This window comes from Salvelinus alpinus, chromosome 12, assembly GCF_045679555.1.
Source record: "Salvelinus alpinus chromosome 12, SLU_Salpinus.1, whole genome shotgun sequence".
Taxonomy (NCBI): Eukaryota; Metazoa; Chordata; class Actinopteri; order Salmoniformes; family Salmonidae; genus Salvelinus; species Salvelinus alpinus.
In genome coordinates this window covers 24,850,618-24,873,861 of record NC_092097.1, presented here as the reverse complement: position 1 = coordinate 24,873,861, position 23,244 = coordinate 24,850,618, and the positions used below count along the sequence as shown (strand labels likewise).

At 43.3% G+C, this 23,244-nt stretch overlaps 1 protein-coding gene and 1 long non-coding RNA gene across 6 annotated transcripts; one reads left to right on the top strand and one right to left on the bottom strand.

The window, feature by feature from the left end:
• The first annotated feature begins 14 nt into the window (after positions 1 to 14).
• mdm4 (MDM4 regulator of p53) lies at positions 15 to 19,596 on the top strand. 5 transcript variants are annotated; one of them, XM_071335478.1, is made up of 11 exons: positions 15 to 99; positions 1,011 to 1,104; positions 3,054 to 3,128; positions 3,220 to 3,353; positions 3,476 to 3,525; positions 4,048 to 4,112; positions 5,554 to 5,653; positions 5,729 to 5,889; positions 6,003 to 6,197; positions 14,587 to 14,655; positions 14,810 to 19,596. In XM_071335478.1, the coding sequence occupies exons 2-11, from the start codon at positions 1,027 to 1,029 to the stop codon at positions 15,377 to 15,379; spliced, it is 1,497 nt and encodes a 498-aa protein (XP_071191579.1). In that variant the 5' UTR covers positions 15 to 99; positions 1,011 to 1,026; the 3' UTR covers positions 15,380 to 19,596. The 5 variants fall into 5 exon arrangements, with proteins under 5 accessions (XP_071191579.1, XP_071191580.1, XP_071191578.1 ...); XM_071335479.1 differs by having other exon boundaries at positions 62 to 157; XM_071335477.1 differs by lacking the exon at positions 15 to 99 and adding an exon at positions 177 to 488.
• LOC139535733 (uncharacterized) lies at positions 5,907 to 23,164 on the bottom strand. The gene is made up of 2 exons (XR_011667187.1): positions 22,758 to 23,164; positions 5,907 to 6,153 (listed from the first exon to the last, which is right to left on the bottom strand). It is a non-coding gene; the product is annotated as an uncharacterized lncRNA (long non-coding RNA).
• Positions 23,165 to 23,244: the final 80 nt, after the last annotated feature.

The window sequence follows — 23,244 nt, the reverse complement described above, 5'->3', positions numbered from 1 at the left end:
GTTGGCTGGTGGCTATTGAGCAAGAGTGATATTCTGTGTTCCATCAGAATGTCATGCATGGTACGGATTTCCAAGCGTTACCTTACGCATAGCCTTTAGGTGAGCAAGCCGTATACCCCCAAAATAGTAAGGAAAGCTAAAGTTTACGCAAAAACAGGTAACTAGTAGGTAGACGTGGGCAAATCTTTGTGGATATAGCTAACATACAACCACAGCTAGCTATTTTATAACAAAAACTATAGCTACCAGCCAGAAAAGTGAAGATGGCGACAATTGTACCGGAAGTTGTGCAGTGCACCATACTGAATTTGAATTTTCTAAATTGTGCTAACAGTTGAAGAGCTGGCTACAAGGTAGCACACGATTTGGCTATGCTTTGTTAAATTGCTATATTTTTCATTACACACTTTAGTATTTGTCGGGTACGAAGGCCAATTTGCAAGAATGTAGCTTGCTAGAGAATGTTGCAGTAATGCCGATATATTGAGGTGAGTTTCAGTTGTCCGTTTGCTACCTAGCAAAGTGGTCCAGTTTAACTTAGCTATCTAGCATTTCCTATGGCTAACTAGCTATCCATTTGACGTCGTTTAAAATTAAATGCAGAATGCCATCGAATTTTTATTTAAAGTGTTGGAAAGATAGCTATCAGTTAATATATGTTGCGCGGAAGCGACCAACGAGTATATGGTCTCACAATGTTATCTAACGTTAGCTATCTAGTAAGTTAGCTCGCTAACTACTCATAGAATGCTATATTGTTTGTTTAGCTAACGTTAGCTGACTACAGGCTGCGGGCTCAATAAGTTGTGTTCAAGAGGCTAGTTAGCTAGGTAGTTAGCCAAGGCCAATGGACAGCTTGAAGACATGCAGTTGCTAGCTTTAACTAACTAGCGATCAACGTGTTTCTTTCCCCCAAATGTAGATTGAACCTAAATAGAAGATACAGTGGGTTGTGTATGAAATGAATAGCTAACGTTAACATCAATTCTTGCGTTTTTTCCCCCTTGCAGATTTTGTCTTTTGAATATGACCTCGTTACCGTCACCCCAGCAGTACACAGCATCAAGCTCAGCATGCAACATATTACCTGGTGATGGGAGTCAGGTGAGTTTATTTACACAGATATGTTTATTCTCATGAGCATGGTCGTATTTCTATTACAGCGTATTGGATGACTGTCGCTCATATTCCATTCACCCAGTTCAATGTAACATCCATAGGTTTAGGCTACTACATGATACTCACATTTTCCCTATACCAGTCATGAAGTTGCTACAACCTGGCCTTTGAATGAACGTTTACAACATAGGTGTACACTGGTCGAGAGAAATTTGAGGTGACCGACAGTGGCATATTCAATACCACCTTGCACACTCTTGGATGATCTAGGGTGTAGTCATTAGTCCAACAGTTGCAAACGAGAGTTTATATTGGACACATCCAGGTATGTTTATTTTCATTTCGTTTGCTTCTGTTTAAGAAACGTTTTACAGCAAAATCAGCGGAATGAATACACGCCTTATCACGCGTAAACCCAGTTCACTTTCATAGCAGCCACGTTGTATTCTTCCGCATCTATGCGCTCTCCTGCTCTCACCCTTTCCCTTGGCTTGTGGACTTCAATGGACAACACATCAGCTGTATGTGACCAGGCGAAGAACCTATCCAAGCCAAACCATATCATAACCGCTACACACAGCCTACATCGTTGTCACCATTATTTGCTAATCTAACGTCATAGTCAACATAGCTAATAGAAATAACGCGTTAAACCCCCTACAATCATGCAGTAACGTTAGTGTACAGTCAGTTAGCGGTTATAACCAGTTAGCAGTTACACAGTCGGGTACCGGTGGCAATTAAATTGTAAATCCTTACCTTGACTTGGAAGAGTTCCAGTGTTGTTGGGTAGGCATACCCAACTAGCTAACATAGCATCCCTCTGTTTGAGTAGGCTAAGCTAGCTAGCTGCATTTGCAAGCTGTGAGAGAGAGAAAAAATGACGAAATATACATTTCTGTTGAATGCATTCAGTTGTGCAACTGACTAGGTATCCCCCTTTCCCAGCTCATCCATCTTTCACCATCACCTCTGTCTATCTCTCCTTGTGTTCAAGCAAACAACATACATATGCATCTCTCTCTCTGGCATCTCCAAAACTGTTAAACTATTATCTTTCTCTCTCTTTGAGTCCACTACTCACCATATTTTATGCACTGCAGTATTAGCTACCTGTAGCTTATTCTTTCAGTTTTTTATTTTTTTTATTTAACCTTTATTTAACCAGGTAGGCCAGTTGAGAACAAGTTCTCATTTACAACTGCGACCTGGCCAAGATAGAGCAAAGCAGTGCGACACAAACAACACAGAGTTACACATGGGATAAACAAACGTACAGTCAATAACACAATAGAAAAGTCTATATACAGTGTGTGCAAATGTAGTAAGATTAGGGCGATAAGGCAATAAATAGGCCATAGTGGTGAAATAATTACAATTTAGCAATTAAACACTGGAGTGATAGATGTGCAGAAGATGAATGTGCAAGTAGAGATACTGGGGTGCAAAGAAAAATAAATAAATAACATGGGGATGAGGTAGTTGGGTGGGCTATTTACAGATGCAATGATCTGTAAGCTGCTCTGACAGCTGATGCTTAAAGTTAGTGAGGGAGATTTAAGTCTCCAGCTTCAGTGATTTTTGCAATTCGTTCCAGTACCGTGTAAGTCTACGGAAGGGGGGGAGAACCATGAGCCTCTTAGGTTTTGTATTGAAGTCAGTGTACCCAGAGGTGGACGGAAGCTAGCTGTCCTCCGGCTACACCATGGCGCTACCCTACATTATTTGCTGATGTGAATATATTTAGTATAGTTTTGTCTAAAAAGGATCAACTTTTTTTTTTTTTTTAATGAAATTAACTGAGGATGGTCCTCCCCTCCCTCCTGAGGAGCTTCCACTGATGTTGACCTACGTCTCAACAACATTAACCACAACCTTTGTACAGAGAATGTATCTGGTCCTGCTAAGGCTAATGCAGGTTCTGTCTGTGGCAGGTGCAGCCTAAAGCCCCTCTCCTGCAGATTCTGCGTGTGGCTGGAGCCCAGGAGGACATCTTTACCCTCAAGGAGGTGAGTGGACACAGTTGGCATGGTAACAGCCCTATAAGATAAAGCTATATTGCACTTATTAAAACGTATGTTCACAAACTGTGTGTGTCAGGTGATGCACTACCTGGGCCAGTACATCATGGGGAAGCAGTTGTATGATAAACAGAGGCAACACATAGTGCACTGTCAGGACGACCCACTGGGAGAGCTGCTGGAAGTCGAGAGCTTCTCCGTCAAAAACCCCAGGTGAGCGCACTCGCACACCCACAGGCTCATGCTCAGTACACATTATTCTTACACTGTACATAATACGCTTAGGCTGTATACTTAACACTTAAGTTCAAGTCGACATGTGTCCTATTTTGCAGTCCAGTCTACGAGATGCTGAAGAAGTATTTAGTTGTGCTGAATTGTTCAGGTAAGTGATCGATGCCTCCGTTGCTTGTGAGATTTCCATTTAAAAAATACAATTTGATGCATTTGAATATGATCCTGCCGGAAACAGGTGAAAGACTAATGCAATGCTGCTTTGTCTGGATTGAGTGTGGGATGATTGTTGATAAGAAATCAATATACATATTTTCTCTTTTTTCTCACGTGTACAGTCAAATCATCTACGTATAGGGTCTTAATGAATGTTGAAGCTTTAAGAATGATGGTTTTACCAACCAGTGAAGAATCAGTCTCTCTTTGTATTGCCTTCTACTCTATAAGCTCAGTCTTGCTGGTTGGAGGTGAAAGGTGTGCATGTGTAAACTGTAGAACTGGATCTCTCTTGATGTGGAGGTGTTTAACTCCTCATTTGCCCTGCAGAATTCTTCGAAGAAACCAGAGCTACAGTGTACCTATAGTGTTATAGGGAGTGTGTGTGTGTGCGGAGTGTGTTAATTAAAGGGCAGGGTGTGTTTTGTGTGTTACTGTATCTCATTCTGAAACACAGACGCTGCAGAGAGTCTTTCTGTGGGCCGTGAGTGTGTAGAGGGCGGAGTGGAGGACCGCGGTCAGGTAAAGCTGAAGCATGGTGCTCAGGAGAAACAGGGACCCTCAAGCCCACCACCTCACCACACACAACCCCCCCCCCCCCCCCCAGGGTAGCTCAATCCGTCACTCTCTTCAAAATGTAATGAGCCATGCGCGCAGCTTCCTAGTTGAGATATCAATTGTTCTGGCCAACTGATTTTGTGGTCTTTATCACCATTATCAAAGTTGGAATACAATCAACTGATTTAAAAATTATTAGTTGCATTGAAAATGTAGAGCAGTTGGTTGATTTTCCCAAGTTTATTGAGCCAGTAGCTTGTGTGTTGTGAGGGGAGGGGAGGGCCACTGTCTTCGCAGGTGTTTATGTGTACAGAGTGGCACCGTCTCTGTACATCCCCATCTCTGGCCTGGCCTGGTGGAGTTCCAACATATAACACTGCCGGACCCACCAGCACCACTCAGAGCATGGGGGGCAGAGTCACTGTCTCTGTCTGTCTCAGAGTTCTCTTCTCTGCCCCAAACCTGCTGGAGGAACACAGCTCCTGATCCAGTCTCGTTTCAAACACCCACTCCCCCATCTACCCCTTCCTCTCTCTACCCGCCCCACACCTGGCCCTTCCCCAAACTTGCCCCTCCACGCAATATCTGCCACCTCTCTCTTCCACCGAAACAACAAACCCCACTTCCCCTTCTCCCTAACACCCAAACTGCCCTTCACCAACACCGCAATAGTTTCTTACCCCAACACCTCTTGTTTCCACTTAGCATTAGTTGCCTCTAGGCCAATAGTGCATATGGGAGTTTACAGTGAGATATGACTAGAGAAGAATTAATGAATGAATGTTGATCATATGGATAGTGATCAATGGGTTTAATTATCTGTGACTACAACTTTTGTTGAGAAGAGGCATGCAGAAATCATTGACTGATATTATAAATTAAAAATATAAATTCCCTCAGTCTTTGTGTTGCAATTTGAAAAATAACAAAAATAAAGATAATATGGGAGGACTGGTTCCTCTTCGTCAAGAAATGCATGCAGACCAATTTAAAGATGTAGTCACTTGTCATCTAATCACGGCATCGTGTTGAATAGTATTCCAACTTGTGTGTGATCATGGAAGATTGAACGCTGCATCTGCGGTGTGGTGTGTCCATACTAATGCTTGTCTGGTTTATGCACACACAAACACCAAGCATGTAGGATTACAGATTAATTTAGGCAGATTGTAGTCAGTCACTCTCTTGTCTCCTTTCATTTTCAACCTTTCTCTGAATGTGTGTGGCTCTGTTGCCCTGTCTGTCCTTATGTGGCCCTCCATTGCCCCAGTACCCATGGACCTATTCCACTGACCTGCCCCCCACCCTCCCTAGGCCGTGCTGTGAAGGAGCTGTGGTTTCGCCAAGTGCCCAGTTTCTGCTCTGTTATCTGATTGGCTCTCCTCCTCCCCTCCTACTTGTGTAGGTGTGTGGGGGCGTGGCCAAGGCGGGCCTGGTTGTGGCCAGTGACGAGGCCCTCCCCATGCAGACCCCGTCTCAGAGAAGACCCCGGGAGCCTGACGAAGGTAAACTCACTCACATGGCTATATATAACTGCTATATTATTTGAGTCCCAACCCCCCCTGTGGCCTCTCCCTCAGACTCTTTAGATGGCTTGCCCCAGTCGGCCTGCAAACGGCCCAAGCTCGATGTCACACTAGACGAGTGGGACCTCTCAGGGCTGCCCTGGTGGTTTCTGGGTAATCTGCGTAACAACTACAGTCGCAGAAGCAACGGCTCTACGGACATCCACACTAATCAAGTAAGAAGAATATGCTGTTTACTATAGTCAGTTTATTTGCTTGTCAAGGGGATAAACTCAGGGATCATAGTCATACAGTGATCAGATCACACACATCCTGACTGAGGGATCAGCTGTCTCCTGCGCAGGATGAGGACACAGCGATCGTGTCGGACACGACGGACGACCTGTGGTTCCTGACGGAGGGGGGAAGTGAACAGGTGAGCGTGGAAATGAAGGAGGCCGTGCTGGAAGAAGGGAGTGGAGGAGAAGGAGAGCCACCACCTGAAGAGGAGGGAGGAGGAAAAGAGGAGAAGGCTGATAAGGAGGTAGGACTGTTCTCCTGTAGTTTCTATGTTGAGTGGTACATAAACAATTATATGTTTTCTTTATAGCTCTTGTACTATGGAGTATTATTTCAGACTATAGCTAGGTTACACCTATAAATACACCTATTTAGCAGATGTTATTGCGGGTGTAGCGTAATTTTTATATTTTTATTTTTTATTTCACCTTTATTTAACCAGGTAGGCAAATTGAGAACACGTTCTCATTTACAATTGCGACCTGGCCAAGATAAAGCAAAGCAGTTCGACACATACAACAACACATAGTTACACATGGAGTAAAACAAACATACAGTCAATAATACAGTGAAAAATAAGTCTATATACAATGTGAGCAAGTGAGGTGAGATAAGGGAGGTGAAGGCAAACAAAATATATATATAAATAAATAAAAATATAAAAAGGCCATGGTGGCGAAGTAAATACAATATAGCAAGTAAAAAAATAAAAAAATCTCTGGAATGGTTGGTTTGCAGTGGAAGAAAGTGTAAAGTAGAGATAGAAATAATGGGGTGCAAAGGAGCTAAATAAATAAATAAATACAGTAGGTAAAGAGGTAGTTGTTTGGGCTAAATTATAGATGGGCTATGTACAGGTGCAGTAATCTATGAGCTGCTCTGACAGCTGGTGCTTAAAGCTAGTGAGGGAGATAAGTGTTTCCAGTTTCAGAGATTTTTGTAGTTCGTTCCAGTCATTGGCAGCAGAGAACTGGAAGGAGAGGCGGCCAAAGGAAGAATTGGTTTTGGGGGTGACCAGAGAGATATACCTGCTGGAGCGCGTGCTACAGGTAGGTGCTGCTATGGTGACCAGCGAGCTGAGATAAGGGGGGACTTTACCTAGCAGGGTCTTGTAGATGACCTGGAGCCAGTGGGTTTGGCGACGAGTATGAAGCGAGGGCCAGCCAACGAGAGTGTACAGGTCGCAGTGTTGGGTAGTATATGGGGCTTTGGTGACAAAACGGATGGCACTGTGATAGACTGCATCCAATTTATTGAGTAGGGTTTTGGAGGCTATTTTGTAAATGACATCACCGAAGTCGAGGATTGGTAGGATGGTCAGTTTTACAAGGGTATGTTTGGCAGCATGAGTGAAGGATGCTTTGTTGCGGAATAGGAAGCCAATTCTAGATTTAACTTTGGATTGGAGATGTTTGATGTGAGTCTGGAAGGAGAGTTTACAGTCTAACCAGACACCTAGGTATTTGTAGTTGTCCACATATTCTAAGTCAGAGCCGTCCAGAGTAGTGATGTTGGACAGGCGGGCAGGTACAGGCAGCGATCGGTTGAAGAGCATGCATTTAGTTTTACTTGTATTTAAGAGCAATTGGAGGCCACGGAAGGAGAGTTGTATGGCATTGAAGCTCGCCTGGAGGGTTGTTAACACAGTGTCAAAAGAAGGGCCAGAAGTATACAGAATAGTGTCGTCTGCGTAGAGGTGGATCAGAGAATCACCAATAATAATGGAATAATCACCAGTAATGCTTGTGTTCCTAGCTCAGTGCAGTAATATCTAACATTACACAATCTAAAAGATTGGAATATAGAAATATTAGGATGAGAAATGTATGAGTGGCATTGACTAGAGTACAATATATACACATGAAATTAGTAAAACAGTATGCTACCTTATTAAAGTGATTCCATGTCTATGTACATAGGGCAGCAGCCTCTAAGGTGCAGGTTTGAGTGACTGAGTGGTAACCAGCTAGTAAGTTCTGTGCAGGGTACTGGGTGGGAGCCGGCTAGTGATGCCTATTTAAGTCTGATGGCCTTGAGATGGATGCTATTTTTCAGTCTCTCGGTCCCAGATTTGATGCACCTGTACTAACCTCGCCTTCTGGATGATACCGGGGTGAATGTCATTGATGATCTTTTTGGCCTTCCTGTGACATCGGGTGCTGTAGGTGTCTTGGAGGGCAGGCAGTGTGCCCCCGGTGATAAGTTGGCCAGACTGCACCACCCTCTGGAGGGCCCTGCGTTTGTGGGCGGTGCAGTTGCTGTACCAGGTGGAGATGCAGCCCGACAGAATCCTCTCAATGGTGTATCTGCAAAAGTTTCAGGGTCTTCGCGGCCAAGCTGAATTTCTTCAGCCTCCTGAGGTTGAAGAGGCGCTGTTGCACCTTCACCACACTGTCTGTGTGGGTGGACCATTTCAGATTGTCAGTGATATGTACGCCGTGGAACTTTAAGCTTTTCACCTTCTCCACTGCGGTCCCGTGGATTGGCACGTGCTCCCTCTGCTGTCTACTGAAGTCCACGATCAGCACCACTCCTACAGGGCCCTCACTTCCTCCCTGTAGGCTGGTCTCATCATTGTTGGTAATCAGGCCTACTACTGCAAACATGATTATTGAGTTGGAGGCGTGCGTGGCCACACAGTCATGGGTGAACAGGGAGTACAGGAGGGGTCCCTGTGTTGAGGATTAGCGTAGTGGTGTTGTTTTCTACCTTCACCACCTGAGGGCGGCCCCTCAAAGTCCAGAACCCAGTTGCACAGGGCGGGGTTCAGACCCAGGGCACCAAGCTTAATGATGAGCTTGGAGGGTATTATGGTGTTGAAGGCTGAGCTGTAATCAATGAACAGCGTTCTTACATAGGTATTCATCTTGTCCAGATGGCAGTTATCTTTGCTTTTATTGGGTACAGGAGCAATGGTGGACATCATGAAGCAAGTGGGGACAGCAGACTGGGATATGAAGAGATTGAATATGTCCGTAAACACTCCAGCCAGCTGGTCTGCGCGTGCTCTGAGGACGCGGCTAGGGATCCCGTCTGGGCCGGCAGCCTTACGTTGGTTAACACGATTAAATGTCTTACTCACGTCGGCCACGGAGAACTAGAGCCCACAGTCCTGGAAAGCAGGCCGCTTTGGTGGCACTGTGTTATCCTCAAAGCTGGCAAAGAAGGTGTTTAGCTTGTCCGGAAGCAAGATGTCGGTGTCTGTGACATGGCTGGTTTTCCCTTTGTAACCCATGATTGTCTGGAGTCCCTGCCACATACAGTACCAGTCAAAAGTTTGGACACATTTACATTTACATTTAAGTCATTTAGCAGACGCTCTTATCCAGAGCGACTTACAAATTGGACACCTAAGGTGTTAAGGTTTTTTCCTTAATTTTTTCTACATTGTAGAATAATAGTGGAGACATCAAAACTAGGAAATAACATATAGAATCATGTAGTAACCAAAAGTGTTAAACAAATCCAAATATATTTGAGATTCTTCAAAGTAGCCACCTTTTGCCTTGACAGCTTTGCACACTTTTGGCATTCTCTCAACCAGCTTCATGAGGTAATCACCTTAAATGTTTTTCCAATAGTCTTGAAGGACTTGACACATGCTGAGCACGTGTTGGCTGCTTTTCCTTCAGTCTGCGGTCAAACTCATCCCAAATCATCTCAATTGGGTTGAGGTCGGGTGATTGTGGAGGCCAGGTCATCTGATGCAGCACTCCATCATTCTCTTTCTTGGTCAAATAGCCCTTACACCGCCTGAAGGTGTTTGGGTCATTGTCCTGTTGAAAAACAGATGATAGACTGCCGCGCCACTTGGGAGTAGTGGAACTAAGGCATGGCATCTCAGTGCTAGAGGCGTCACTACAAACCCTGGTTCGATTCCAGGCTGTATCACAACCGGCCATGATTGGGAGTCCCATAGGGCGGTGCACAATTGGACCAGCGTTGTTATGGTTTGGCCGGGGTAGGTCGTCATTGTAAATAAGAATTTGTTCTTAACTGACTTGCCTAGTTAAATAAATCTAAAACTAAGTGCAAACCAGATGGAATGGCGTATTGCTGCAGAATGCTGTGGTAGCCATACTGGTTAAGGGTGCCTTGAATTCTAAATAAATCAGTGTCACCAGCAAAGCACCATCACACCACCACCTCCATGCTTCACGGTGGGAACCACACATGCGGCGATCGTCTGTTCACTTACTCTTCGTCTCAAATTTGGACTCATCAGACCAAAGGACAGATTTCCACTGGTCTAATGTCCATTGCTCGTGTTTCTTGGCCCTGGCAAGTTTCTTCTTCATATTGGTGACCTTTAGTTGTGGTTTCTTTGCAGCAATTTGACCATGAAGGCCTGATTCATGCAATCTCCTCTAACAATTGATGTGTCTGTTACTTGAACTCTGCAAAGCATTTATTTGGGCTGCAATCTGAAATGTAGTTAATTACAGATGTCTGAGGCTGGTAACTCTACTGAACTTATCCTCGGCAGCAGAGGTACCTTTGGGTCTTCTTTTCCTGTGGCGGTCCTTATGAGAGCCAGTTTCATCATAGCTCTTTGTTTTTGCGACTGCACTTGAAGAAACTTTCAAAGTTCTTGACATTTTGATGATTGACTGACCTTCATTATGGACTGTCGTTTCTCTTTGCTTATTTGAGATGTTCTTGCCATAATATGGACTTGGTCTTTTACCAAATAGGGCTATCTTCTGTATACCACCCCTACCTTGTCACACCACAACTAATTGGCTCAAACACATTGAAAAGGAAAGAAATTCCACAAATTCACTTTTTACAAGGCACATCTGTTAATTGAAATGCATTCCAGGTGACTACCTCATGAAGCTGGTTGAGAGAATGCCAAGTGTGTGAAGCTGTCATAAGACAAAGGGTGGCTACTTTGAAAAATCTCAAATATATTTTGATTTGTTTAACTTTTTTATTGTTGCTTATTACATGATTCCATATGTGTTATTTCATAGTTTTGAGGTCTTCACTATTATTCTACAATGAAGAAAATAGTAAAAATAAAGAAACGCTTGAATGAGTAGGCGTGTCCAAACTTTTGACGGGAACTGTACTCTACGTCTCGTGTCTGAACCGTTGAATTGTGTTTCCACGTTGTCTCTACTGACATTTTGCCTGTTTGATTGCCTTAGGGAGGGCAAAACTGTACTGTTTGAATTTGACCATATTCCCTGTCACCTTGCGGTGGTTTGCACTTTCAGTTTTGCGCTGATGCTGCCATCTACCCATGTTTTTTGGGTTTAGGTCAATTTCCATCCGATTAGCGACAGATTTCCACTCAAATATTCATAAAGAAAATATGCAGTACGTGATGACGTAGTGCACACAATGTACTTATTTTTCAAGTTTTCATTTACCAAATAAAAAGCAAAAGTTTCCATCGCATTTTCAACTCTACTGATAGTTTTGTCACAAACTGTTGCGTTAAATAGCAAATGTATTTATTTGATTTAACTAAATGTTCCTACTGTTGTCTTGGCATGTGCGCTCTAGCCAACAGTTCCCAGATACAGTGCGGGTTTTGGTTTTAAAACTTTGTTTCTATTGAACATGCCATACTAATAAAGGCATTTTAATTAATTATATGAAGAGTGCCTTGGTCCTCCTTTCTTTTTGATGACAGTGCGGGTAGGCTTATCTTTATGACGAGATTATTATGGATAACACAAAGAATATTTGTTTGTCAAGCAGCAGTCAGGCATCGATCATCATGTCACCAGAATAAGACCCTCAATATTTATTGGAAAGAGACATCAAGCTCATCACTGTGCACTTTCACCACCCTGTGAAGTTCATAATTTATTTAATCTGCAGCCTATTAAACTCCCTTGGTTTCCCAAGATGTAGTGGGAGGACTAGGGCTGTTGCGTGACTGTATTACCGCCACACCGGCAGTCATGAAGGCAGTCAAATTCCATGTGACAGTTTAGTCACGGTAATTAGGCTTCTCCAAGCTCTGATGCTGCTGCTGGTCATTAGTAGTCTACCAAACTTGCTAACTGCCTGGTACTCAGCACTATTGTCCCTCTAATCACTCTGAAATCAATGCAAATGTCATCAAAAATCGAATCCAACACTTCATGAGAGCACATGTTGTGCCACATTTCTATAGGCTATGCAATTGCGCAAGAAAACAGAGTGATGGCCTTAACTAAAAAGAGGATTCAATCAGCTTTCTATAGGCTATGCATACTATATTTATTTCTCAACTTTCCTAATATTAAGCACATTGCTTTTATTTACAACAGGAGTATAGCCTACATGGCTGGCATGAAAATGAACCATGCGAAAAGTGTCCTCCATTCACTATTTAAGTGCATAGATTACGTGTTTTGTTTTTTCCCCGCTGCCCCTGTTTCGATACAGGTGCATGATAATGGTCCATTCTAAATCAAAACAAATTTCACACATTATTTACTATATGTAAAGACAAGATTAAATCAAGAATAGTCTGATGGGTGACAATATCAGCCTATCACTTGTGAATTATATATTATCACTTGTGAATGATGCCCAGCATAAGAAACAATGCCTTTTGTTTGTGACTTTGTCGAATTATAGTTGCACACCTCATGTAGCCTAGCCCATAAGCCTGTATATTTTGATATAAGTTTTGTATCACAACTAAAGTGGCCAAATACATTTTAAGAAGTTATCACATTAATCCGCTTTACAAGGGGTGTAGAGCCTAACTGGCATACATACGCAGTGTGTGCGTTTCAAGTTTGGGGAAGATAATTTTCACCATAAAAATGCACCTTTATAACAAAAGCATGTTTTCCCGCTAATGGAACATTCGCACTTATAGTCTACTACCATGTGCACATTGCTGCGCTTATAATGTGAAGAAATAGCCTGATAGTTTCTCAACATTTTAAGCTTAAAGTTCTGATCTATTGCTTCAGCCACATTGCGTAGAAAATGTTTTTTGATGCTAATTGTTGTATTAATTTGGGATCTATCACATCCCACAACTGTCCCAGACTGTTTGGAATATTTATTTCTCGCACAGAATAGAATAGGTCGGCTTTTGTACTATGGGGGATAGTAGATTGACATAGGCTAGTGCTTTCGCTGTACGTTAGGCCTACTCATCTTGTAGGGCTGACGAAAAGTAAATGTGGACAGTTCTTCCAATATTCACCTCGGAATTGGATAAGGACGTGTGCAGTTGCGTCCCCGATGTGTCTGTCTTCACTTGTAGCCTGTGAGAAAGACCTGATCACGTGATGGAGAGCCATGTGAGTGAGATGGAGATTCGGAGCGCACAGTACTCAGGCAGAAGGGCACAACGGCCACTGGCTACCAAAGGCATGGATTTGTTTAGGGTGCATTACAGCCACACAAAGGGGATGCCACCGTGAAATTCTTGGCATTATCAAGTGCTTGTCAAATTGTAACTGATGTGTGTACAGCCTGCGCGAAAAACAAAGCAGAGCTCATGCTTTTTCAAGATACTTTTTTTCAAATCATCATTAGTCGCATCATGCAGCCTTACAATGTATTAAAAATCCAAACATATAGCCCAACGTTTGTATCACAACTAAAGTTACATTAATAACTCTAAATTAAGCATATAGGAATACCTATTTCTTCAACCGCTTAACACAGAATAACCACATGTGAGCACTCCCACAAATCCTTTGGAGAAAATATCCTTTCTATTTTATTCAGCTTTGTTCAATTGTATTCTTCATATTACAAAATAATGCCACGGAATTCTAAGCAAATCTTGTCTGCTAAATGAACTAGTGTAGCCCACATCCATATGTCATAGCCATATCAGGACTTAACATAAGGACAACTCAGAATATGCTATTCTGTTCTTCTGATATAGACTACATTTTCTTCATATCATGCTTCTTTAGACCTGTCTAAAATAAATAATGGATTTATTGTGTTGGTGTAGGCTATATTACATGGATTTATTGTGTTGGTGTAGGCTATATTACATGGATTTATTGTGTTGGTGTAGGCTATATTACATGGATTTATTGTGTTGGTGTAGGCTATATTACATGGATATATTAGACTTTTTAAAATGTAGCTGTTCCAAAGGTCTGTGTCAGTGGCTTGTGTGTAAGCCAGGAGATGCTAAATGTTTTTATGTTAACAGTCTATTACCGTGAGACCGACAGTTACTTGCTTGACAATCACTGGCTGACAAAATGTCATGACGGCCACAGCCCTAGGGAGGACATTTACATTTAAGTAATTTAGCAGACGCTCTTATCCAGAGCGACTTACAAATTGGAAAGTTCATACATATTCATCCTGGTCCCCCCGTGGAAATTGAACCCACAACCCTGGCGTTGCAAGCGCCATGCTCTACCAACTGAGCCACACGGGACCACACACCAGATCACGTGACTTTACTTCCATAGGATGGTTATTACGATATTTGCGCATAAAGGCATTTCCACCTCCATTTCTAGCATTAATTAATTTTAGAAACAAAAAGTTCCCACCATGCCAAACGTATAAATGATCTGTTGGCATTTATATAATTTAACCGAACACAGCTGTTTTTTTTAATACGGTATGACTTTACTCTCATAAAAACTGTATGGAAATGTAGTTTATGTGACTGAGTGTCTCTCTTCTCTCCTCAGATGCAGGAGGAGCCAGATGAGGACTCTCAGTGTCTGAGTGATGATACGGATATAGAGATCTCTACACAGGTCCGTCTCCATCTCTGTTTTCCATCTTTTTGTCTCGATCTCTCTTTCGCTCGACTTTGTCTCCCTCTATCTGACTGTCTCTGCCTCTGTCTCACATGACACTGATAGTTCCTTATAGCTACCTCTTGTCTAACACATTCTCTAACTCTCTCAGGATGCATGGCAGTGTACAGAGTGCAGGAAGTACAACTCTCCTCTCCAGCGCTACTGCGTACGCTGCTGGGCTCTACGCAAGAACTGGTACAAAGACGTCCCACGGTTGGTCCACTCACTTTCCGTCCCCGACATCCCAGCATGCAGTACTCTGGCCCCGCGAGACGACGATGAGGAGGAAAGCGACACAGGCATCGATGTCCCAGACTGCCTCAGGACCGTGTCTGACCCCGTCATCCTGCCCTCACACTCCACCCCTGACCGCCTGCTGCCCCCCGGGGTTCCAGGGAAGGGCAAGGGTCCTAGGCCGCGAGGCCTTCCCAGGGAGGAGCAGCTCTCTGGGGGAGAGAGTCAGGAAAGCCTGGGGATGGAAGTAGAGGTTAGGCCCGAGGCGCTGTTGGAGCCCTGTAAGCTGTGTCGGATGCGTCCGCGTAACGGGAGTATTATACACGGCCGCACGGCTCACCTGCTAACCTGCTTCTCCTGCGCCAGGAAGCTGCACAAGTTCCACGCTCCATGTCCCGGTTGTGGACAGATCATACAGAAGGTTATAAAGACATTCATAGCCTGAGAGGATTGGAACACACAGATGTAATGTACAAGGTTATTTAAAATTGGAAGAAGACACAATCCCTTGCATCAAAAGCCACTCATACGCCCCAGAGAGACACAGAGTATAGCACTTAAAAGAGCATGTTCCCTTTTGCTCTCTGTTGCCTTGTATTGCTTGTATCACACTGCCTCTGATCAATGGCGCTAGTAATGAAAGGTACAAATCCAGCAATGTGTTTCTTGAAGTATCCAACTATATAGTTATCTCTGTGCCACATGTCATGAAAGTCATTTGCTACTCAATGTAACATCATAGGTATTTATTTATTTGAGGGCCAAGCAGCATTGTACATATGAAAACGCAGCTGTCATTGCAGCTAACTTTGACGACAACGATATGTGAGACTTAAGTTTTTGTTCCCGACGGAAGACCTGTTGACATTTGTTTCCTATTGGCCACTGTTGTAAGTGTCCAGAAAAAGCTTTCTGCTGGTTGTCAGGCTGCTGACGTGTTTGCTGCCATACGCTATATTTTATACCTTAAAGACCGGTCTTCTCTCCCTCGGTTAAGATGATGGTAAGCTAGCTACACACTGGCTGACTACTTCTCCTCCAGTGAGAACAGGTATGAATTCTCATTGCCATGTATATTCATGGAGCCGCAGTGCTTTGGTGGTCCTCCTCTCCTGTTTAGTCCTTTTGTTTTTCTTTAATAATTTCTCTGCAGCGTTTTTTTTGTGTGCTCTTGAAAACGAAGACAAGGGGGATCAAAAGGAGATTTTCGATACATACTCTACGTTTTTGCTGATTTATTGACCACATTTTGGTTGCAAGGCCTATTTTCAAGATAAGTCAATAAGAAACATCTCCTTTGGATACCCTTGTCATCGTTTTTCAATAGTATACATACCCCCAGGGAGAAGTCTTTACCCTGCAGCGCTGATCAGAATGCTTTGTTGTCTTACTGTCCTTGTACTCACAATGCAAGTGAATGTACTCCACAGAACTTTTGCCTCTCTTTTCAAAGTCTAGTTAGTAAAACGTAGTTAATATTAACGATAATAACCAGTCTGAAATATAGTTGAAGAGTCACATCTATAGCCCTCTATGTAGAGTTGTTGTAAATTAGCCCATCTCAATAAGGAAATACACTACATATACAAAAGTATGTGGACACCCCTTCAAATTAGTGGATTCAGTTATTTCAGCCACATCCGTTGCTAAAAGGTGTATGTCATCGAGCACTCCGACATGCAATCTCCATAGACAAACATTGGCAGTAGAATGCCCTTACTGATGAGCTCTGACTTTCAACGTGGCACCTTCATAAGATGCCACCTTTACAACTAGTCAGTTTGTAAAATTTCTGCCCTGCTAGCGCTGCCCCGGTCAACTGTAAGTGCTGTTATTGTGAAGTGAGAACATCTAGGAGCAACAACGGCTCAGCTGTGAAGTGGAAGGCCAAACAAGCTCACAGAATGGGACCGCCGATTGCTATAAAAAAAAAAAATTGTCCTTGGTTGTAACACACACTACTAAGTTCCAAACTGCCTCTGGAAGCAACGTCAACACAAAAACTTCGTCTGGAGCTTCATGAAATGGGTTTCCATGGCCGAGCAGCCGCACACAAGCCTAAGATCACCATGTGCAATGCCAAGCATTGGGTGGAGTGGTGTAAAGCTCGCCGCCATTGGACTCTGGAGCAGTGGAAACGCGTTCTCTGGCGTGATTAATCATGCTTCACCATCTGGTAGTCCGACGGACTAATCTGGATTCAGCGGATGCCAGGAGAACACTACCTGCCAGAATGTGTAGTGCCTACTGTGAAGTTTTGTGGAGGAGGAATAATGGTCTGGGACTGTTTTTTTTATGGTTGTGGCTAGGCCCTTTAGAGATCTTAATGCTCCAATGACATTCTAGATGATTCTGTGCTTCCAACATTTTGGCGAAGGCCCTTTGCTGTTTTAGCATAACAATGCACCGTGCATGGAGCGAGGTCCATACAGAAATGGTTTGTCGAGATCGGTGTGGAAGAACTTGACTGGCCTGCACAGAGCCCTGACCTCAACCCCATCGAACAGCTTTGGGATGAATTGGAACGCCGACTGCGAGCAAGGCCTAATCGCCCAACATCAGTGCCCGACCTCACTAATGCTCTTGTGGCTGAATGGAAGCAAGTCCCCACAGCAATGTTCCAACATCTAGTGGAAATCCTTCCCAGAAGTGGAAGCTGTTTGAGCAGCGAAGGCGGGACCAACTCCATATTAATGCCCGTGATTCTGGAATGAGATGTTCAACGAGCAGGTGTCCACATACTTTTGGTCATGTAGTGTTTCTACGTGCAAGGGCTGCCATTTTTCCTTTCCAGACCAGTATTTACTTTTTAGTCTTAAATATGAATACTAAAATATTCACAATTGCCAATTTTCTTAAATTCTAGTTCTGCTCTCTTGAATTTCTCCATTTTAGTGCAGTGAACTTGGCAATTTTGAACTTGGCAATTTCTTTATACGGTTGATTCATTATTTTCCTGTTTTAGGAGGTGTTGTGCTTGATATTAGTAATATTTGTGATCCTTTAATTCCTCTCCAAATATGTTTTATTTTATGATTTTTGTTAACCTCTTCCAATATCCTACATTTTAAATCAGATTAATGAGTGTTGGGACAGTAAGTATGGAGTTGTACACCACTACACAGAATACAGGCCTGCTAAGCCTTATCACCTGTGCTAAGTTTGCCCCTTGATAATTAGAAGAAATAAAACATTAAAGCGGCAATTGCAGTTGAAACAATAACAAAGTGTTTTCCCCGCGCTGTTTCTGTCAAACTGAGGGATGGGGCTGGAGAAATGTAACCGCTCATATACAGAGCTATGGCTGCTAAGGCCTGGCCATCTATGATATCAAAATAATAGTCTTAACAATGTTTTGAGGCGATACAGTGCTTGTTTAAATAAAGTAAATCAATTTTCTTTTTGGGGTACGACAGTTAAACAAACTAAGCTAATGAGGCATTTAAGTTAGTCTTCAAAAATCAATACTATAAATATATATTTGGCAGTAGCAACTGCAGATTGTCCCTTTTTAAAGGGAGGACTAAAGGTAAAATATAAAATGACAAGATCTTAAGGTGTGAATAAAGCTATATAGATGGTAAAGAAGTTTTTTTTTTGCTTTGTCTTCTATTTCTAGATGCAAACTGCACAGGTGGAAATGCACAGTAATACTATACTCATAGTAATACTCAGGCTCTTTGTTTCTGGAGGCCAATAGTGTGTCCTCTATCACTCTAAGGTAGAAAAAGACGTGTGTGGGGTTTTCCCGATGATGGTGCATTTGAGTGTGCTTGTTGAGTTTTGTTTAAGGGAAGCGTTTCACTGCCAAACGTAATGATTGGTTTTTGCTTGTTTGTATGTTATTATGGAAATTGTTTTGGGTTTCAATTGATATTGGTTCTGCAATTATTTGCTTGAAGATGTATTGTTCCTGTGTGTACAATGCTGTTTTCTGTTATGCTTTTGTGAAGGTCCTGAATGGCAGGCTGCAGGTAGGTGACCTGTAACAAAGTGACCTGTCCTCTCCTGTCTCTACTGCTTGTAACAGACACTCAGGTCTACTCTGAAACATTAACATGCACTTGTACAGAGAGCTCTTTATTCCTTGTCCTAGCTGTGCTCTGCCTGACTGAAGGGAATGATGGCCTTGCCTTCCACCACTGTTCAGCTCTTTACTTGTACTTATCCCCTCTGCCTCCAGGTGGTGCTCGATAGCAGTGGTTCTCAGTCCAAGAGCTCTCGCACGTTGCAGCTGTATAGTATTAAACATGTTATAATCTGCATAGAGTATGGCTGATTAGTGTGAGACTAAACCCAGCACTGTGCTGGTGAGAGAATTATACTAGCAATGTGTATTAAAGCTATATTAGATCTGCTATATTGTAAAGGAACCCTGCTTTGATCCCCTTGTATTGCCCTACTCATGCCACAGAGCTCTACCTACTATCTAACATGGAGGCACATCAGAATGTGTCATTGTTGTGGTTGTTGAATACTGAGAAAGGCACCAAATTCGAAAAGATGTGATGAGCATGAATGCAACAGAACATTCCAGAAGAACATGGTACACCCAATATGGCCTCATGTCATGGAACGTTGCTTTGAATTGGAATGTTAGTTCTGCTCATTCTAAATCTGTTTGTAGTGCTGTATTATGAATAAAGTAACAAGTACAACTAATTGTGTAGGCCTACTGTTATTTTGGCATGTCTGTTATTTATTACAGTTTGCTGGTAGGAGTACAGTATGACTCACATTATCATTGGATAATTCTCTTGCGCTGACATGTGCATGCACACAATAAACCTGTTGATGTACAGTATCTGCTGTATGTGGAGTGCTTTGAGGCTGAATAATAAGTCCTTGTATGACAGTCCAGCTGTCCTGTACTCTCTCCTTCATGACAGTCCCCCCCCCCCCCTCTCCCTGTCTGTCTGTGCAACATCTCTTTAGTTACTTCTCACACTCCACTTAACCTCACTAATTCCCAGTATGAAGTGTTTAATAAAAGTGTGTTTTCTGAGTCCCAAAATAAATCCCCACCAGGTCGTATGGGCACTTCCATAGGGAGGTTTTCTGTTGGAAAGTCCCCTCTGTGTTAAATGTCTGTCTTAGGGAGAGACTCCTCAATACTGACAGTCCCAGATGGGTAGGCTATTCCAGAACAAAAGACATGGGCTAGCGAGACCTCCGCTATTAAACACAGACTTGTTTTTGACCAACCAAATTTCATTTGACTTGGTCAGAAAACACAGCAAAATATGTGTGAGGATTTCTTTTAAAGCATTGAGTGGAGAAAAATAGTAAAGTGGAGGTATGCTACATGACCAAAAGTATGTGGACACCTGCTTGTCAAACATCTCATTGCAAAATCATGGGCATTAATATGGAGTTGGTTCCCCTTTTTGCTGCTATAACAGCCTCCACTCTTATGGGAAGGCTTTTCACTAGATGTTGGAGCATTGCTGCGGGGACTTGCTTGCGTTCAGCTACGAGCATTAGTGAGGCTGGGCACTGATGATGTACGATTAGGCCTGGCTCGCAATCGGCGTTCAAATTCATCACAAAGGTGTTTGATGGGGTTGAGGTCAGGGCTCTGTGCAGGCCAGTCAAATAATTCCACACCAATCTCGACAAACCATTTCCGTATGGAACTCGCTTTGTGCACAGGGGCATTGTCATCCTGAAACAGGAAAGGGCCTTCCCCAAACTGTTGCCACAAGTTGGAAGCACAGAATCATCTAGAATGTCATTGTATGCTGTAGCGTTAAGATTTCCCTTCAATGGAACTAAGGGGCCTTGCCCAAACCATGGAAAAATTGCCCCAGACCATTATTCCTCCTCCACCAAACTTTACATTTGGCACTATGCATTGTGGCAGGTAGCGTTCTCCTAGCATCCGCCAAACCCAGATTCGTTCGTCGGACTACCAGATGGTGAAGCGTGATTCATCCAGAGAACCAATTTCCACTGCTCCAGAGTCCAATGGCGGCGAGCTTTACACCACTCCAGCCAACGCTTGGCATTGCGCATAGTGATCATAGGCTTTTGTGCGGCTGCCGCCCATGGAAACCCCTTTCATGAAGCACCTGACGAACAGTTCTTGTGCTGACGTTGCTTCCAGAGGCACTTTGGAACTCGGTAGTGAGTGTTGCAACTGACAGACTATTTTACGTGCTTCAGCACTCAACGGTCCCTTTCTGTGAGCTTGTGTGGCCTACCACTTCGCGGCTGAGCCGTTGTTGCCCCTAAACGTTTCCAGTTCACAATAACAGCACTTACAGTTCATCAGGGCAACTCTAGCAATAATTTGAAGGGGTGTCCACATACTTTTTCACAGCACTGTATATATAAAAGTATTTGCCCCCTTTCTAATTTTCTCTACTTGGTGGTGGTGGTAGTGCGATGGTTTGGGGATGCTTTGCTGCCTCAGGACCTGGATTACTTGCCTTAATAGAAGGAACCATGAATGTATCAGAGTGTATGTGTCTGCTCTATATCAGAGAATTCTACAGGAGACTGTCAGGCCATCCGTCTGTCAGCTGAGGCTGAAGCGCAGCTAGGTCATGCAGCAAGACAATGATCCAAAACACAATCATGTCTACATGAAAATAGTTAAAAAGCAACACATTTGATGTTATGGAATGGCCTAGTCAAAGTCCAGACCTAATCCCAATTGAGATGTGGCAAGACTTGAAATGAGCAGTTCATGCTTGAAAACAAAATCCACAAATGTCACAGCAATGTGAGAGACTGATCAACAACTACATGAAGCATTTAGTTGCAGTCATTGCATCTAAAGGCACAACCAGTTATTGAGTGTAAAGGCTAAATTACTTTTTCACACAGGGGAATTGGGTGTTGCATAACTTTGTTAATTAAATAAATAAAATAAACATACATTTTTTTTGTTATTTGTAAACTCAGGTTCCATTTATCTAATATTGGGTTTTGGTTGAAGATCTGATAACATTCAGTATCAAAAAATATGCAAAAATCGAGAAAATCAGAAAGGGGGAAAATATATTTTCACAGCACTGTATAGTGTAGCTTCTGTGACGTCGCCTTCCCTGACACCTGTAGTAACTCAACCTGGGACCTAATAGTAACAGAGCTTTTCTGACTTCATTGGAGTGCTGGTTTGTGCATGGTATGGAATGTGGGTTGGTACAAGAGAAAGGCATGGCAGCACAGTGACATGGCACCAATGGCAGTTCCAGAATGCTGTGGGCTCAGGAGTAGAAGGGGATCTACATGTTGCTATGACTACAGAGTGACCATCCCAACATCCCAGAATAACCCAGCCACATTCCCCGCTCACCCCCACTACGAGCAACAAACTGGGTCACCGCTGCAATACTTCCTGTTGAAAGCAGATAGAATGTCCCCAGCCCAGACTGAAAACAAGCCCTCTATCTAGCTAGCCCATAACCCTAATCTGAAGGGAGCAGACAGGTGTGGGAGGTATGGAGGAAACTCTACCTAGCCTTCTATCAGTCTAGAGGTAGGATGTCAGAGCGGGCAACCAAGTTGAGGCCGGTTGGAAGTTTAGCGAAGGAAGGATACAGTCGGGTTAAATTGGGAATTCAGAGACCCTAGCCATTATCTTAACACTAACCCTAGCTTGATGTCCACACCCCAGCTCAACCCTTACCCTAGCCATTAGCCTAACCCTAGCTTCAACCACAAGCCAAACTCTAGCCTCTTCTCCTTTCTTTCAACTCAACAGGATAGGAAAAAGTAATATGTGGGTTACGTATTGGGAATTAACTTTCACCTGTCCATTTCTTTCAACTAAATGCAGATTAACGAAAGGAGATAAGGACAGCAAGCCAGCTTACATTATTTGAGATAGAGCTTGTGTGTCCTTGGTGCTGTTGTGTGGAGTATGGAGACTGGAGACTCTCCCCTGTCTGCATTCCCCTGGACCAGCAGTCCCAGTCTGTTTACTCCCTGCTCGGCTGTTTGTGTCTCTGTGTCTTTAACTGGATCTGTGGAACCAGGAGCTCTCTGCTCTCTCAACTCGTTTCTCAGAAACACACACACACACTCACATCCACTTTCTCTCTATTGTCTCCGGCTATTTGGTCGCTCCAGTAACCAGGCCGCTAAATTTGTCCCAGTGCTGAGAGAGGTCACTGGAGCCTGAGATAAACAGAGAGAAAGAGGGAGGAGAGGAGAGAGAGAGAGAGATGAAAGGGGGGCAACAGAGAGAGAGAGGTGTAAGGGGAATACATGAGAAGGGGGAAAGAGAGGGAAGGAGAGATAAAGTGAGGGAGAAAGGGAGAGAGAGAGAGCATGGGTCCCTACTTTCCCTGTAAGAACTGG

Coding starts and splice junctions, on each gene's coding strand:
- mdm4 (XM_071335478.1), top strand. CDS start 1,027: ATGACCTCGTTACCGTCACCCCAGCAGTACACAGCATCAAGCTCAGCA. Junction 3,129..3,219: donor ACATCTTTACCCTCAAGGAG/GTGAGTGGACAC, acceptor TGTGTGTGTCAG/GTGATGCACTACCTGGGCCA. Junction 3,526..4,047: donor AGTTGTGCTGAATTGTTCAG/GTAAGTGATCGA, acceptor TCTGAAACACAG/ACGCTGCAGAGAGTCTTTCT.